Raw genomic sequence first — 18,836 nt, forward strand, 5'->3', positions numbered from 1 at the left:
TAGGAGGCTTCCATAACCCTTCTGGAACCTCTTTAAAATCGTCCACGATAGGGAGGTTTAGAATTGTCTCCTTTGTTTAACAATTAAACAATTGCAATTTAACCCCCACACCTTTAGTTAATTCTAATTGATCCAAAATTAAATTCCAATTAATTCTGAGTGATTCTAAATTAATTATTAATCATTTCTAATTAATTTATTAATCGTATAATAAATTAACAAATCATTTCCTCACTCTCGTAAAGTTGTTTCTAGCTATTTCTAGTTATTCACGGGAACCCAAAAGGACTTTGTTTTTTTTTCCATAAAGTTATACCAATTTAGTTATGACCTTAGATACATAATCCAACAAAAAGAAATATAGTTCACCGCGTTGCACCGATAACGAATCACTACGCCACACCCTAGGGGCGGTGTTTCCTTGGGCCATCTCCACATCAACTCCATACGAGGTGCATTTTTGGTACCACATAGCCTTAATGCATCAACGAAATTGACATCATACGTTGTCCTATATATCTAATCCAACTAGGAGGCTGTGATTGTGCATCAACTTGGAGCTAGATTAGACCTAATTGAACTTGAATCCGACGAGCCTTGCTTAATTAGATTCTCACCACCTTTTTGAGATAGGTCATCATTTTTATAGGGGTATATAGTAGATAGTTAGACAAGTTTTGTTCATCACACCTTACATTAACGTGCTTGATGAATTTTGAGGTGGGTCCCCCAATTCACGTTTTTTTGGTGTCATTCCCCACCTTTTTAGTAGATCCTGACACATTATCAATGATCGTTAGATTTTCATATTAGCCTCTATCTATTACTCATTTTTCATATTATTAGAGTGTTATTAGCCTCTATTTATTACTCATTTTTCATATTATTGGAGTGTTATGTTTTATGGTGAAATTCCTTAGACCTTCAAAGAAGATCAAGAAAAGAAGAAAACAAACAAAAAAATGAAGAAAATTGGAAAGGCAAAGACAAAAAGAGACAATAAATGAAGATTCAAAGAAGTGAAACAAATAAAAAGTCATAGAAAAAAGAAACAAAAACAAAGAAAAATGAAGAAAAAGAAGAATCACAAAAAGAAGAATCTAAGTTCAAGCTTTCTCTCCTCTTTAAAAAGATAAAAAAACGGGAGAAATAAGAAGACAAAAGTCCGAACACAAAAGTTCAAGAATGAAGATTTAGGTTGTCTTGTGTCCGTTTCTTAGATTAAGTTGTAATTTTCATTTTTGATTTTGGTGAGACAGTAGAATGTAAAGGATAGTACAAGGGAGAAACCCTTGAAGCCGGATGTTTGCCCCGAAGGTCGTGATGTAAACCCTATTTCGTTATGATACATTTAGCCTGAACAATGTATGAATCATCGTGTATGGAGAGACGCCTTTCCTTAATGCATTATGGGCTACATTGATGAATTTATAGTACCCTCACTGGGCACATCCCCCTATTTCCTTTGTCTTGTACATTCTACTAGCTGCCATCTTCAGTCGAGGTCTATTCGACCTTCAGGTTGTTTGAGAACGTGGTTTATGGCTCTAAAGTGAGGAACATTTGGAACACGTGTACGGTCCATACAAGACCGACTCTAACCATGTTGACTGAATTTGACCAAGTTTTAAGGTAACCGTTCTTTTTCCTTTTTAGCGTAGCTCATCCCGAGCTTATTTTTGTCTTGTTCTTACTTGAGGACAATTAAGGTTTATGTAACGACCCAAAAATCAAGGGTAAAAATTTCATTTTTAATATAGTCAAAATATAGATATCACTTATTTCAAACATCTAAAACATCGTTAATTAAAAACATTTATCAGAGTTCATCCCAAAATCATTCAACGCGGAAAACATAGGTGCGTGCACTGTGATCAATCCGAGCCCTTCTTTTCCAAATCGATGATACCTAAAACCAATAAACAAAACTGTAAGCACGAAGCTTAGTGAGTTCCCCAGAGCATACCCCACACTGTCCACATAATCATATAATCCATATTAGCTATAAAAGCTACATAAACCATAACAATCACATATCTATACATATCAACATATACGGATGGCGTGGGCTCGTCCCCAGGGTCTTACTCCAGGATGTCATGGGCTCTCCACATGGTCTTACACCTAAGTGTCATGGGCTCTCCCGTGGTCTTTGATAGGAAAGCCATGGGCTCTCCACATGGTCTTACATCCAGGTGCCATAGGCTCTCCCATGGTCTTCCATGCAAGTATCACAAAGACAACTAGCATACAACATAATCACTAACATACCACCTATACATGCATACCAGACATATCAGTAGTGAATCTAAATTAACACTACAATATAGTAGGAAAGCCATGGGCTCTCCACATGGTCTTACATCCAGGTGCCATGGGCTCTCCTATGGTCTTCCATACAAACATATACCACTAGCATACTTCCTAGCACATAACCAGCTAACATGTCACATAATACAACTTCAACTAGTATACCACATATCATAAAATGGGCCGGCCTTGGTGCCTTAGACCCATGAGTATGGTGAGGAGACTCACCTAACACTGCTAAAGTCCCGCGGATGAACTTCCAGCTGCTGGTTGACAGATTTCCGAACTGCCAACATCAAACAATACCCAGTTAATAATTGGGTTCCACGCCCAAGGTCCAAATCACACTCCAAAGGCCCAAAAGCCAAGTAATGGGCCAAAGCCCAACATATGGAAAATTGGGCCCAAACCTCTACATGAACTTATTTTAAGGCCCAACCAATTATTCCAGTCCAAACATGTGGCATTTTTGTGGCCCAATATCTAATAATTCTCAAGGCCCAAATATGGCCCAATTTTCCAAATTGGGCCCAAGCATCTCTAATGGGTATTATCTTGAAGCTCAATAATTTTCCTTAGTCCAATAAATGGCCCAATAAGAACCCAAAACCCAATTAGGGTTTTTCACATAAAATGACGATTAGGGTTAAGTGTTCCTACTTAACCCATTAAGGACTCAATCCATTAAGTCCCACATGGCCTTAGGTTAATTGCAAATGGTTATTAATTACTATTTTAAGTTCATTAAATAATTCTGATGCGGTCCCGATGAGTCCCAAATTAGGGTTTCATGGCATTAGGGTTTTCTAAACCCTAGTTAGGGTTTCCAACCCATCTTAGCCCAATAGGCCCAATAGCTAGGTCCTTTGACCAATTAGGGTTCATTAGGCCCATTAGGGCTTCATTGGGCCCATTAGGGTTTCAAGCATCCTAACGGAATCAAACATGGCAAGGAAAAGCACACCGCCACCCGACACGGCGGCCGGTGGCGGCAGGAGGCGGCAGCCACCACCTCATGGTGGTGGTTAGGGTTTCTTTCCATTATTCCATTTTTTGTTACAATGTACAATGCCAATCTCCAAATAAACACACACACAAATGCTAAATACACATACACACACTGGGCGACACATGGTGGCAGCGGCGGTCCTAGTGGTCGGCAGCACCCTTGGTGACCAACATGAGCAGCAGCCGACAGTGGCTATAGCTTGGAACGAATCATCGGCGAATGGACGTGATGGGTGGTGGAACCGTGGGCGACAGGAGCGGCAGAAGTAGGCACTCCGTCCTCGTCTTCAGCAGCGACGGCTATCGGCGGCTTCATCTTCTCATCGGGATGGACCACAACGGCATCAACGAGGCAGCAAGAGGGTTCGGCGGCGCCGGCCGCCGGTTGCTGATGGCGACCGATGAAGCAGCAGCGCCTGGAGGCTGCTCGACGGTACTAGGTGGTCGGAGAATGGATGAGATATCTGGTGGTGGTCGTTCGGAACGTGACCGGTCGGAGAAACGAAATTAGATGGAGACGGCGGCTGGGAAACGGCATGCTCGCGGACTTGGCTAGACTGCGGCGGCCGAAAAATCGTGAAGGAATAGGGTGGTGGCGGCCGAAGGTGAGGAGGGTGGCGGCTGCATCAGATTTAGGGTTAGGGTTGAAGTTGACGGGGATAGCACGAGTTTTATACCCGGTTCTCAAACATATTCCCATAATAACATAACTAGTCCCTCCTTGTAATATTCTTTTCAAAAGAAATCCCAAATTTACCAATTAGACCCCGCCTTCTGAAAATCTTATGAAATCAAGTCCAGAACTTACCGTTTAGTCCCTGCTTCCATGAATCTTTACATATTAAGTCCAAATAATACCAAACACCCCTTGACTTATGAAAATCTTTACAAATGAAGTCCCAAAATTACACTTTAACCCCCGACTAATCCAAATTATAACATTCGGCTCCCCGAAACCAAAACTCCACTTAATAATATGGATTTTAAGGCGACTATTCGTTTATAAATTTTATCTATTTATTTATTTATTAAACAGGATGTTACAGTTTAATATTGAGTTGATTTGATACTTTTTTTTATTTACTTCTTTTATATAGTTTATTTAAGCATTTTTGTCTTTTTTGTTGTTATTGCATTGCATTTTCTTTTCCTTCTTTATCTTGGATCGTATCGAGTACTTTCTCTTTTGCATATGGTGTTTTGTAGGTTTTTAGAGTCTCGTTGTGGTTGCGGATTAGCTTGTTGTTGGGATTGGTGGGATTGTGAGGAGCTTTTGGGCTTTGCGGACCCAATTTAGAAGAATTGGGCTTGATGCATTAAAGACTTGGATGAGATGGACTTTTGAAGATGGATCATGGACCCTTACAGATGGGCTTGGACTATCCATTTCGAAGCTTGAAGATGATTGGTTCATTTTAAATCATATGAGGTGTGAAGGGGACCAAGGCAATTAAAAGTAGTGGGGTGGAGTAGTGGAGATTGTGGAGAGCTAGATCCATCATCTTCTCATTCTTCTAGTAATTGCTAATTTCTTGATGTTAAAACACTTTTATGATTATTATCTTGTTGCCATGAGTGACTAGTCTCTTTATTTTGTTTGACTTGCGCTAAAACCCTTAGATATTTGTGGGTTTTTTAGGATTCATGTTTGATTGTCATTTATCTCATGTTATTGATTCTTAGTTCATAATTCTTATGCTTGTTTAAAACTTTGATCACGAGTTTTGTACTTGAATGAGAAATTGTTGGTTTCTTTCTTTGATTTAGCAATAAATCATTGAATTTGCTTAGAACAATGGCTTTATGATGGTAGAAATCATCTGTAGCTTATGGATCATTGCTCCTTTATGGATGTGCAAGCACTCACATCGTCCAGGAATTGGGAATTCTTTCACTCTTAAGGCTAATCAATTTTCTTAGGTTCAATTGCTTCAATTTAATCCTTGATTTTAATTAAAAAAGTGTGGTGTGGGCTTCCCCAACCTCCATACTACCTTTGATGAATTTTAGCACATCATGGATCATGATCGTTATAACCAATTTGGGTTGAATGATAAGCTTATATATTGAATCCTAATGATAAATACATAAATGTTCATTGTGTTGAATTGCCTTAGTGGACCAACTTTCTCCGATATTTGAGCATCTCATCATCTTGATTAATTGCAAGATTTTTGATTCATCAAGTCTTTTAGTTTTCAAATAAATCAACCCCCCCTTTAGTTTAATTGTAGTTAGTTAGTTTTATTTCACTTGTTTAATTGGATTGCATTGGTGATTGAATACAACCATTTCCCCATGGACTGATCCCCCTTTTACTCCTATATTACGTTTTATTTACAAGCAAAATGGTGTAATTTGTTTGGTGGACTTGACATCCCACCAGAAAGTCACTAGTCCACCACTCAACCCTCCCCCATTTTAAGGCCCATCAAGAAATCAACACTTCCCTTCGGTGAGTAAGTGAGTGTGAGTCTGCCCTTCACAAATATTATAAAATGAAAATTAAACCTCGTCAAAAACCATAAAGTTTTATAACATTTTTAGTATTTTTTTTAAAATGTTACAGGTCACTTAAAGTATGTAGAATTTGAACTTAACTCAATTGTATTCTAAATTGTTTCCAATATTGTTAGACCATTTTGATGATGGTAAATAATGTTTTTAGTTATACAAACAAAATTCAATAAGAAACAATAATATGGTAAATATGAAGTGGTCAATTTACATAAAACCTAAAAAAACTCTCTAGAATAGTCAGAGTTAGTTTAATAGGTCCTTACACACAAACACACATGCGTATAACTGAAACATCGAAAAAAAATTCAAAGCAAGAAGCACGACTATAAAAAAGCATGCTTCATGATTATGTCTTCTCATATTTCCTATATATGTATATATCTAAGAAAAAGTGATTGTAACATGCGATGCTTCATCAAAAAAATAAACATGCGGTGCGATGGTAACATAAGCCATTAATGTTATGTTAGGACGAAGTCCGCATTGTTGTCAAAACCCCATCTACCTAACCGGATCAAGAAAGATAGTACTTCGGATGGGTCATGAAGTGAATGAAAAGCCATTGTGTCTCTTGGTTTCGATGCCACTACTATCGGGAATCCATCACCTCTTTCCCTTAGAACCTAAAACAACCAATATACAATAAATAACTAGTCAGTCATTACAAACATATCAATTTCGATGATGCATATGTCTTTAATTCAGGCTATGTTTGTGAACAAACAACCTTGTACTATGTTTACAAATAACAATTTGTCGAACATTATTTAGTAGTCTAATTGTCTTGTATAACAAAAACACATAAACTAAGGGAAAAACAAAGCCAGGTAGGTATGTATACCTTGAAAGCATCCTCATCGGTTCTATCATCTCCGATGTATATAGGGAGGAGGTTTCTAGAATTATCGAAGCCTAAGTTATGGAGTAAATACTCAAGAGCATGACCTTTGTTCCATTCAATGGATGGCCGAATTTCCATCACCTTTTTGCCTCGCGTCATGTGGAATTGATCGGGATAATTAACAAGCACTGACTCGACTTGCTCTTCTAGAGTCTCATACTCTTCATCCTTAACATGACGATAATGAACAGATAAGCAAAACCTATTATCCTCAATCACCACTCCTTTTATGTTTTTCGTTCTCTCCCTCAACTCAATCAACATCTGTCTATATGCATATTAATAGTATATTCGAATAATGACATGCATATATATACCATATATGCATGCAAATTATTTAATTATAGCTAACCATACCTTTTCAATTGCAGGGAGAAAGTCTTTAGCCGGTTGGAACGTGATAAATTCATTCCCCTAATCCATTGAAATCACACCAACTTGTGAAAATAAATTAGGGTTATTGTTAGAAAAATTTCATTATTTTGTCATAGTTTATGGAAAAGTTTTAACTTTTACTTTTTGAACAGAAAAGTCACGATGATATAAATTTACACAATAATCTATCATTTTTATTAAAAAAAAATTAAGGATTTTTCTATTAATTCGGGAAAATATTATATAATCTTTTGGGAAATCTCCAAAAATATCCCATTATTTTGGAGAAATTAACGATTAAGTCCCAAATTATTATTTTTGAATAGAAAAGCCGAAGAAACAGATTAATTTCTTCATTTTAACGTTTTTTGACCCGTTCAGTAGATTTTGAGACCAAATCGTTAATTTTTTTTTCATAATAATGGGACTTTTAGTATATTTTCTCAAAATTTGTATATAATGTATAAACGTATTTATTACGTATTTATGCAATTTTTAAGTTTTTTATATAGATTTTTACAAATTTTTATGTATTTTAAATATATAAACGTATTTTTTTAATGTATTTATGTAATTTTTAAGTTTTTTATATAAAGTTTTATGTATTTTAAATATACAAGCATATTTTTTTACGTATTTATGTATTTTTTAAGTTTTTTATATAGATTTTTATGAATTTTAAATGTATAAACATTTTGTTTACGTATTTATATGTATTTGTTGTATATATATATACATATATATATATATATATATATATATATATATATATATATATATAGGGAAAAGGGAATATACATTACAGCCCCACCTAAGCTTAGGTACTAAACCTCTTGAAAATACATTGTTTTACTATATAAAGATTACGGTTAATGGATTCACGGTTAATACTTCAAGATGTAAATTCAAGATCGACGCAATAGGGTTTAGGGTTTAGGGTTTAGGGTTTAGGTTTAGGGTTTAGGGTTTAGGGTTTAGGGTTTAGGTTTAGGGTTTAGGGTTAGGGTTTAGGGTTTAGGGTTTAGATTTAGGGTTTAGGGTTTAAATTTAGGGTTTAGGGTTTAGGTTTAGGGTTTAGTAATGTTCACTTGGGTGAAGTAATAAACGATAATTGAGGAAAGAAAACAGAAATGGTAAAACGATAATGAAAGAAAGAAATGTTATGGAGGATGATATATTTACCAAGTGAAACCAAACCGGGCATATTTAGCATGTTAAAACGACATATTTTAGAGGTTTAGTACCTAAGCTTAGGTGGGGCTGTAATGTATATTCCCTATCCCCATATATATATATATATATATATATATATATATATATATATATATATATATATGGTTAGGTTAATGTGTTTCTTACATTTATTGTGTGCTAGAATGCACCAATAAAAATTTAGTAAAAAATAAATAATTATTTAATTATATAAAGATAGATATTAAATGATTTCCATAATTGTATGTATACTAAATGATATCCATAATTTTAATTCTTCTTTTATGCAAACTAATTAAATTCGTCATTAATGTCATCAATAACATTCTTTTCGAAATGAATTTGCATCTAGGTTTTTATATATGAATTCGTGTTTTGTTTGAGGACACAATCACTTATAATACAATAAAGTTGCATAGAATATTAAGAATGAGAGTGTATTCTACTATAATACACTCTCATGCTGTTAGAATATAATGTCATTCTTCTACATACGAATTCATTCTGAAAGAGTACTATTGCTGATATTAATTACGAATTTAATTAGTTTCCATAAAAAATGAATTATAATAATGAATATCATTTAATATACATATAATTATGAATATCATTTACTAAATTCTTATTTGTGCATTCTAGCATACAATAGATGTGAGAAACATTGTTTCTCACATCTATTGTATGCTAGAATGCACCAATAAAAATTTAGTAAATGATATATATATATATATATATATATATATATATATATATATATATATATATTATGTATTTATGTATTTTTATTTCAAGTTTGAATGTAAGCTAACCATTAAAACTTGTAAATGAAGAAAAATTTGTTCGGTCAGATTGTTGCTTTTCTATTTGTTTTATGTTTTCTACGAAACAAAAATCAGTTATGGGTGCACTTTAAAAGAAATGGTTTTAGACCCATTCATGCCGCTCTACGAAAGCATGATGATCGACACACCTTACGTCCTAGAAAAAGTTGACAGCTTCACCAGTCTCATGTGGCTTCAAAGGAACCCAAAGTTTTCGCATGTGCATAAATTATTATTTTGTTTTTTAATTTATTGTTTAATTTCAAGATAAACGAATGAGAAAAACTTAAAATATGTGGGTATGCAGTGAACCATTCAGACATACTCGAAGAAGTAGTGATATTTGAATGAAATGCCGACTTTCTAGAGATTATCCTAATTATAACCATAAAAAAATGAACTAAATGTTTAAATCTTAAAAAAAAGTGTTCCATATGTTTTTAAAAAAACAATTTGAGTATAAATTAGATCAACGAATAATTAACTTATAAACTAGCATGTTTTTCTAATTAATTTAAGAACCCGACTTCTTGGCAACGAAATATAAGTTTTCTAACCATGATGTTTATGTTTACAGATTTAGATTAATAACAATTTATCTAAAGATATTTTCTCATTAATAAATAAAAAAGATAAAATACATAAAAAAATACGTTTATACATTTAAAATACAAAAACAGTTTTATAAAAAAACTTAAAAAATACATAAATACTTCAAATATATTTATACATTTAAAATATATTAAAATACGTAAAAATATATATACAAACTTAAAAAATACATAAATGCTTAAAAAATATATAAAAATACGCAAGCATACGAAAAAAGTACATTTATACATTATATTCTAATTTTGAGGAAATATGCATTAAAGTCTCATTATTTAAAAAATATTAACAATTTGGTACTATTACTTGCTAAACATGTTAAAAATAGCTAAAGTGAAGACATTAACGATTTGGTTTAAGAGACTTAATCATGAATTTTCCCAAAATGATTGAAGTTTTGTGGAGATTTTCCTAATCTTTTTATATTTTAAAAAATCGAACTTTTCCATAAATATATATATATATATATATATATATATATATATATATATATATATATATAACTTAAAATTTTGTGTTTCAAGAGTATATATATTATATATTAAAATATATATTCTATATTAGAATATATATACTATTGAAACACAATTTTGAATTATATATAAATATTTCATTTCAAGGAAAATAAACACAAATTAAGCACGTACCTCTTCGTCGATAGTTTTGTAATGATACCTGTCGACGTTGTCGTGGTGGTCATAGGACTTATTTTTGGGGGCTGGTCCCATGGTATCCATCCCATGACTCCCTGAATAGTACACGTCATTTAGCTTCACAAAGTTATAAACCTGATCAAGTTATTGAATCATTTCACTGTATATGACTATATGTATTATAATTATCAATTACGGAAAAAATATATACAATATTGATATGATAGAGGTTGCTCGAGTTGAAGCTAGGTTTATATATATATATATATATATATATATATATATATATATATATGTATATATATATATATATATACATTACAGCCTCACCTAAGCTTAGGTACTAAACATCTAAAATATTTCGTTTTAACTTAGTAATTAAACTCGATTTAGTTTTCATTTGGTAAATATATCGCCCCCAATAACATTTCTTCCCTCCATTATCGTTTTATCATCCTTGTTTTCATTCTTCCATTATCGTTTATTACTTCACCCTAGTGAACATTATTGTTTTCCACCGTCACAAAGGTCGAAGATAATCAATGTTCTTGCTTCCTTATCAAAACTATTGTGTACATCATGAATCTACATCTTCAATTGTTAATCGTGAATCCCTTAATCGCAATCTTTATATCGTAAAACAACTTATTTTCATGAGGTTTAGTACCTAAGCTTAGGTGGGGCTGTAATGTATATTCACTTTTCCCATATATATATATATATATATATATATATATATATATATATATATATATATATATACCTTTTCACGACTCCTGCCGCTAATAATAGCTGTTGGAAAGTGCTTAGAAACTTCACGAACTGCTGCACGCATCTGGCATGTACACGATTGCATGAAACCTAGAGAGAAAAATAAATGTTTGTATTTTGCAATAAAAGAATTATTGAGTAGCTAGTACCTGATCAGACATGAAGGCACGATTGGGATCACACACGATGGGTGATAATGTGCCATCGTAATCCAAGAAGACGACTATTTGTTTTCCCTTTGATGTATTTATTATCCGCTGGAAGGAGCTTATAGCAGATGGGTGTTCTTTCTATAATTGATTCCAGAATCATTAATGATTGATATATGGATGAAGTACACATATATTAATCATATATACTAATTCATTAAACGAAAGATTGTAAACCTTGCATAGATCGACCGATCAAGTCACTTACCAACCAAGAAATATAGTTTTCATCGACGATAGAAGATTCAACGGGGCTAGTACTGATATAACCACGATCCATCGTGTGATCATGTATGGTTTTAGACATGGATTCAGAATTGGATATTATGTTGGGCAGCCAACTTTGAATTCCCATTGCCTCGTAAATCTTAGCAGCTATGCCTACAACCACCATCTTCTGTGTTATAAGTTTATATAAGCAAACAATTAGATGACAAGATATATATGATTGTTACAAGCGCGCGCGCGCGCACACACACACACACATACACACACACACACACATATATATATATATATATATATATATATATATATATATATATATATATATACCTAACATTAATCAGAGCGATAGTAAGTATACCGATATCGATTAACAAGAGAGGGGGCCCGGGCCGGGAGCTACTTTAACTCAATAACAAAGGATGTATAGAAATTCCAAGTAACAGATGATGTAACTAGACGTAATATATATGTCTTGGACCAAACTTATACGTACCTTCCTAGCTACTTTCTATATATACGTATTGAAGGTGGTTGATATATACGTATTGGTGTAAACTCCTTCCAACTACTATGTATACATATTGGACCAAACTTATATGTACCTTCCTAGCTACTATCTATATATACGTATTTGTGTAATCTCAAACCTATGCATTTTCAATCGGTTAGAGACCTTTTAAAATATGCTGCTGTATGGGGTAATTGTCCCAAAAAACAAAAAATTCTTCTGGCTATTGTTTATGGGTATCTCTAGTGCTTTTGGAAGTCATGAAAAGACATGGTTTTCAATAATTTGAAGACTAGTGCTTACAAACTAGCGGATAACATTCTTGCTTTAGTTTTTAGTTGGGTGAAGCATAGGGGAAGGAATATGGATTGTAAATGAGTAGATTAGGTGTGTTCTCCGTTAGGGTTTCTGCCCACTGGACCTGATAGAGGTGATGACCCTTGGAACCTCACCAGGGGTATTGTCCCCGGACTTATGTTCCCAATTCCTTATTAATTATCCGAGTGTGCACTTTGTATCTTCTGTCTCGGAATATAACAAAAAAATCTTGGTTTGTCTCGAATAGAATTATCGACTACACTAAATGTATTGATGATACAAAAATCACCAATATATATATATATATATATATATATATATATATATATATATATATATATATATATATATATATATATATAAGATTTTGTCTCATCCTTTCGCCGATGTGAACATTACCAATTTAATATAATATAAGATTTAATAGGAAAATATATGCATTTATATTTTGTATGGGTTTTAATTAAATTCCTTTTAAGCTAGGGATGTCAACAGGGGCAAACGAGACGGAAAGTGCATCCCCCGCCCCCGCCCCCGAAATTTCCCCGTTCCCCCGTCCCCGCCCACGCCCCCGAAATGTTCAACCTTTCTACCCCCGCCCCCGCCCCCGAATCCCCTTTATTACCCCGCCCCCGATTAATTTTGGGTTGCCTTTTTTTGGGCTAAAAGAAGTTGTTATTTAGGCTAAAAGAAATTATTTTTTAGGTAACAAATAACTATTTATAGCAGAACTTTACATGTTAAAATAAAAAAATTATGACATCTTAAAAACATTATACTAACAACTTAAAAACATGTTTTTTTTTATGAATTTTGCAAGCTCAAAATCATGTTATTGTTTTTTATATTTATATACTTAATATATGTAAATATATTTGTAATTTATTAACGGGATCCCCATGGGGGTTTCGGGACAGGATTGCCTATCCCCGCCCCCGCCCCTGAAATTAAAACGGGGGTTAACCTTGCCCCCGCCCCCGTCCCCGCCCCAGTTTTTTTAAAAATATTCCCCCAAACGGGAACGGGGTCCAACGAGACTTTTTGACGTCCCTATTTTAACTATTTTAAGCTAGGTTCAAATAATATATATGATAGGATTCTTTTGGAAAAGTCAAACATTACATATAATCTACCATGAAATGTTAAAATGCACACGCGCCTAGACACATTAAAAAGTGATTAATTCTAAAGTTCAGGAAGCTGCCAATCATCCTAGTACATGTCAATGATACTTTTGACTTAATGGAAAAATAATTAAATATGATCAAGATCTATGATCATATTTTCTTTGCCTCGTCATTTTTATTATAAAATTTTTAAATATGTATCATACGAATGCATGTTATCATGTATTTAATGTCTTATATTTTATTTATATAATTTTTCACAGTTTTTCAAAAACATCTTTGTCGAAAAATAGATTAACCAAAAAGGAGGAAATCTGATACTATAAAAAGGTGAAAAACATATCTAATACTATTTGGTTTGATTTTTTTGGTGACAATGATAAGCTCCACACAAGACAATTAATTTGTTGATGACCGACACAAAAAACTACAGACCTAATATTCATTCCCCGAAAGTGAGGCGGTGAGCACCTAAAAGTTGAAGCTAATAAGAAATGAACGTGAGAGTGTTCCTTTACGAGCATTAGTATGAGATTGTTATCCACACAGCTACACCATTAAGTTGGTGTTAAAAAGATATTTTATAAGCTAAAGCATTCAATCTATTTATCATTCATTCCAAAAATTAATGATGATTTAGATTTTTTTTTAAAGAGAATGCAAATATTCTGCAAAAAGCAAAAAAAAAAAAAAAAAAAAAAGTAACTTTTTAGCTTACCAATATTTCCACACCAAAGCCTAAGGAGCATTGTGTGATCAGTAAATGAAGAGTCCAATCGTGACCCATATAGATTGAGAAACGACCCATGTTAGCAAGGGGTTCCATATCAAGGTAGGAGAGTTTATAATTGAGGGTAGCCCACACTAGAAGCTCACTCGAATTCGGGCCACATAGGTATACCGAAGCTCAACTTAAGGACATTGAAACCAATTGAGTTACCCATAAACAAAAGGAAGTTGTAACAACATTAATTATAAAAATCAATATTGTTTACATTTTTATAAATATAAAACAATAATTTGGGTTGAAATATTTTATTTATTTTAAACATACCGATTATTATTATTTTATTTAAGTAGGTTTTGGATAGAACTAAAACCAATATGGAATTTAAGTTAAGAGATGGAATTTAAGTTATCTTAATGATACAAACTTCATAGTCACTATCACAAAATGAGTGCAATATTTAGTTTCCCCACCTTTTTTGTTTACATTTTTCCCCCTAAATTGTCTATCTTTTTTTTTTTAAATGTTTGGCCCGTTTATGAGTTATATAATTCCGACCGAAGAAGAGAGCACTTCGGTTGTCACAAAGGATGGTAGGGCAATCTAAGGAAAGAAGCGTAGCTCACGAAAATTAGGAACTATCTTAGAAAAAATAGAGGACCTACCTTGAGTTTGTTTTTTTAAAAAATGTCTTAAAAAACAATTTTAAAATGGGCAAAAAATAAGTTATATGGGACATTTGTGCTGTTAAATATATAGGGTTAAATATAATATATAGTTTTTATCAAACAATAAGATATCAATGCACTAATAATCAACTAATTTTTCATTAAATCGTTCGGTTTTTTCAATTATATTTCAGTCGCTTTTTTTAAAATTTAATTGGTGGTGGATGATCGGTTTTTTCAGTTATATTTCATTAAATCGTACACGACCCGACCCCTCACAAGTGTTGTTGATTTTTTATCGGCTTCACTTAATTTGGGAACCATGTTATATTTTGTTCTAGATTCGCCACTGATGGTAGGTTGTTTCTATACATTCTAAGAAATAAGATTTTCACAAAGAAAGATGGAATAACTGTAGGTGGACATCGAGTCTCGTGAAAACAAGACTATCCGCGTTTGAATAACTGGGTATGGCAGGAGTCCACGAATGGCAAAATGATAGACAAAGGAAATTGTTGGGACATGCAAGTTTCAAATTTAAAAAGCCTGCCTGGACAAGAACATCATGGGCATATTTGGCATGACATAAAAACAATCCACCATTATCATAGGTAAGTTCTACGTCGAAAAAGTACCTAAGCAACCCTAGATCCTAGATCTTTGATGGCATGTGGATTTTGCAGATTTTTTTTTCTTATGTTGTTGTGAAGTTTTGGAATTTGAAATTTTTAGTGATAGTTGTTGGTTGATTGATTAAACAAAGAATAAAATATCAATGCATAGTTAAGACTTAAGGCCTAAGGTAGTAGGAGCGTAACTATAAGAGAATGAATCAATGACATTTGTGATTTGTCCCATTTTGTCACAAAGTTCAAAAGGATAAATAAAAGAAAACATATATGTAGTTAATAAAGAAAGCAGTTAAAAGCCAGTCTATACTTTAAAAAGGTGGAAATTAAGCAAGCAGATCTTAATCAACAAAAAACACGAAGACATCGTTTTACATTCTAATTCAAACATTTCACTGTTTGATTTCAAATAATTAAAGCTCATCCATATATCAAAACATTAGTGGTTTTGATGAGTTTAAGAAAAATGATGTTATTTAGATTACCGGACGGTTGAAATATGATGATGAGAACATGATATCCTTAGATTTTTAATATCAAATGTTTTTTTTGAACGACAAATCGAAACTACTCCCACATTAATGCTAAATCCACTTAATATCAGATGTTTTTTTTTTGAACGAAAAATTGTTGGGCTAGAAGTCATTTGGTTTTTAATATCAGATCATCGTGAAACTAACTAATGTTTTAGACATAAAATTGATGAGTATTGTAAAATGTTGTCTCATTCATATAAGGGTGCTTGGGTTTCCTCCCCCCCCCCCCCCCCCACACACACACACACACACACATATATATATATATATATATATATATATATATAGGTAAATTAACTCGGACTGTCCCTTGTTTGCTTAAAAATTGCACGCTTCGTCCCTGATATGCATTTTTGTTGCGAATGAAATAAGATTCAAGTAAATTCTTGATTTTTAAAGAATCAAATCGCTCAATTTTTTAATTTTGTACTTTCTGAACATTGTATAAAAACATTTTGTTAATATTTTGTAAAACTAATAGTGAAATCGTCTAATTTTTATATAAAGAAATATGTTATGAAACTAAGTAATTCTTAAAGAATGAAATATATTTAGTTTTATGTGATTATCGTGTAAAAAAAAATATTGCAAATTTTTCAATACATGATTTTCTGTGATTTGTTTTTAAGAATAATAATATGAATTTTATTAATATATTTGACTTGGTTTCTTAAAATATAGTTACTTTTTTTTATCTCATTTAATAAAATGTCATAATTACTCTTTAATAACTTTAGAATTAGTTGATTGTAATTATATAGTAATTGATATCCTACATTAATAAAATGCACTCTAAAATCATAGTCATTAATTTTTTTTTAATCCAATGATCATAATTTGGTAACACATTCACATAATATTTGGAGTTCACATTTAATCTTAATATATATATATATATATATATATATATATATATATATATATATATATATATATATATATATATTCTCTACAATTTAAATTAATTATAATTTTGATAATTTTATATTTGGAAAATATAGTTTAAACCAAATCCATTTCAATTCTAATTTCTAACCGTGTGTCACTGTCAACTCAAATATATTTGTTTAGAAAAGGAGCCACCAAACTAATAAAAAGAAACGGTGTCAACTTTTTCATATATGTAACCTAACAAAAACAATTAGTTTTAGTGAGGTACGTGTCACCCAACCGTTACCACGTAGGACAGGACCCACCAACCTTAAACTTAACCGAACCCTCGATCGAGTTGCGAAACAATTGATGTGGTGTGACGGACGCGACTGGCGACTGGTACGTGGTGTGAGCCTGAGGAAGAAGGAAAAAGTGAAAACCAACAACTAAACTAAACTAAACTAAACTGCTTTCTTTCTTGTTATATATAGCTCACCGCTAAATTGCGCCCTTGCATATAAATCCTTAAATATGCCGACAGTAACAGGAGAACTTGTCGGCGACATAATTAATTACGACCATCCGTTTGTTTCCATCGGAATGGATTCTCCGATTCTGTTTCATCATCGTATCTATCGTTACATATATGTTTCGTCATCGTATCTATCGTTACATATATATGTAGAGTGTGCTAACACAAACACCACAAGTAAACGGCGACATAAACGGCACACCGGTTTCTATCGGGTTTTCCGATTCTCTGTGTGTGAGTGGCTATAATTTAATAAGTATAAATTATAAAACATAACGTACAATTAGAATCGCCGACGCACCACTTAGGCACTTACACCTACTCTACTCGTGACGTCCTGGTTCATCCGTCCCTAAAAATGCGTCATCACATACGTAAAATGCACGACACGTGACGACAAGAAGTAAACGGCGTTGTTACCGGAATAACCAGCGGCCGGCGTCAGTTTCGTTGGACACTTTTGATTCTGTTTGAGTTTGTGTCATGACACAGAAATTTAAGATACAATTAAAATCCTACCGATCAATAAATCAAAATCAAATATCCTCCTATTCTTTTTTTCTATTATCTTTCTTTACACTCAACTTAAAAGGACACTTGTCATATTTAATAAAACTAATTATAAATTTTTATTACACTCCACGATCAATTTTTCTAAATCAAATAGTATTGTGAAAACTAATAATAAGAAATCAATTTGAGTGAGTTATATAAACATTATATATTGACATTAATTCATGCAAAGAAATTCAATTATATGACGTAAATTAAGCAAGATAGATCGCAGAAGAAATAAAGTTGAAGCATGAATAAAAGACAAACACAAAATTGTTGTGTGTGTCTGACTGAAATAGAGACTTACAGTTGCGTCAAGTGTGGATTATGGAGCGCCTGCGACCAAGGAGTTGAGGAACGGAAGAGAAGGAAGGAAGAAAAGGGAAGATGGAACTGAGAGGGTATAAGTATAGTTGCTTTGCTCGTGTTTATATATATATGGTAAAGGATTTTATTTTTTAACTTTTTTTTTTGGCATAATGTTAAAAATCTGGTTTCCTTGAAATTTCCATAATGCATAAACAATCTTTCTCCTGAAATTGCCTCCTATGGATTAATTTAATGCCACAAATGGGGGAAACTTTCTTTTGTTTCTTAAAACCCCCAATCTCATTTTATATATATATATATATATATATATATATATATATATATATATATATATATATATATATATATATATATATATATAGAGAGAGAGAGAGAGAGAGAGAGAGAGAGAGAGAGAGAGAGAGATGATCATTTGG

General features: G+C 32.7%; 1 protein-coding gene and 1 long non-coding RNA gene across 10 annotated transcripts; both read right to left on the reverse strand.

Annotated features, from left to right (window-relative positions):
- Nucleotides 1-1,806: 1,806 nt before the first annotated feature.
- LOC145157199 (uncharacterized) lies at nucleotides 1,807-3,949 on the reverse strand. Its single transcript, XR_013737159.1, has 3 exons — nucleotides 3,426-3,949; nucleotides 2,539-2,596; nucleotides 1,807-1,909 (listed from the first exon to the last, which is right to left on the reverse strand). It is a non-coding gene; the product is annotated as an uncharacterized LOC145157199 (long non-coding RNA).
- Nucleotides 3,950-6,005: 2,056 nt separating this feature from the next.
- LOC145161691 (putative trehalose-phosphate phosphatase C) lies at nucleotides 6,006-18,521 on the reverse strand. 9 transcript variants are annotated; one of them, XM_079081280.1, is made up of 12 exons: nucleotides 18,398-18,520; nucleotides 17,956-18,001; nucleotides 17,817-17,887; nucleotides 17,500-17,618; nucleotides 17,331-17,417; nucleotides 11,598-11,770; nucleotides 11,330-11,470; nucleotides 11,173-11,244; nucleotides 10,404-10,544; nucleotides 7,097-7,153; nucleotides 6,680-7,003; nucleotides 6,006-6,461 (listed from the first exon to the last, which is right to left on the reverse strand). In XM_079081280.1, exons 6-12 carry the CDS (start codon nucleotides 11,742-11,744, stop codon nucleotides 6,300-6,302), a joined length of 1,044 nt encoding a protein of 347 aa, XP_078937406.1. In that variant the 5' UTR covers nucleotides 11,745-11,770; nucleotides 17,331-17,417; nucleotides 17,500-17,618; nucleotides 17,817-17,887; nucleotides 17,956-18,001; nucleotides 18,398-18,520; the 3' UTR covers nucleotides 6,006-6,299. The 9 variants fall into 9 exon arrangements, with proteins under 9 accessions (XP_078937406.1, XP_078937403.1, XP_078937407.1 ...); XM_079081277.1 differs by having other exon boundaries at nucleotides 17,817-18,001; XM_079081281.1 differs by lacking the exons at nucleotides 17,817-17,887; nucleotides 17,956-18,001.
- Between the last annotated feature and the right edge of the window lie 315 nt (nucleotides 18,522-18,836).

The sequence above is a fragment of the Lactuca virosa genome, chromosome 2, assembly GCF_052849685.1.
Source record: "Lactuca virosa cultivar CGN04683 chromosome 2, Lactuca_virosa_CGN04683_v6, whole genome shotgun sequence".
Lineage (NCBI taxonomy): Eukaryota > Viridiplantae > Streptophyta > Magnoliopsida > Asterales > Asteraceae > Lactuca > Lactuca virosa.

Bases quoted from the DNA above. Each gene is read 5' to 3' on its own strand.
- LOC145161691 (XM_079081275.1), bottom strand. From the start codon at position 11,783: ATGGTGGTTGTAGGCATAGCTGCTAAGATTTACGAGGCAATGGGAATT. The intron at 11,471-11,597 runs GTAAGTGACTTG...AATCAATTATAG, and splicing joins AAAACTATATTTCTTGGTTG to AAAGAACACCCATCTGCTAT. The intron at 10,545-11,172 runs GTATATATATAT...TAACTTGATCAG, and splicing joins GCGGCAGGAGTCGTGAAAAG to GTTTATAACTTTGTGAAGCT.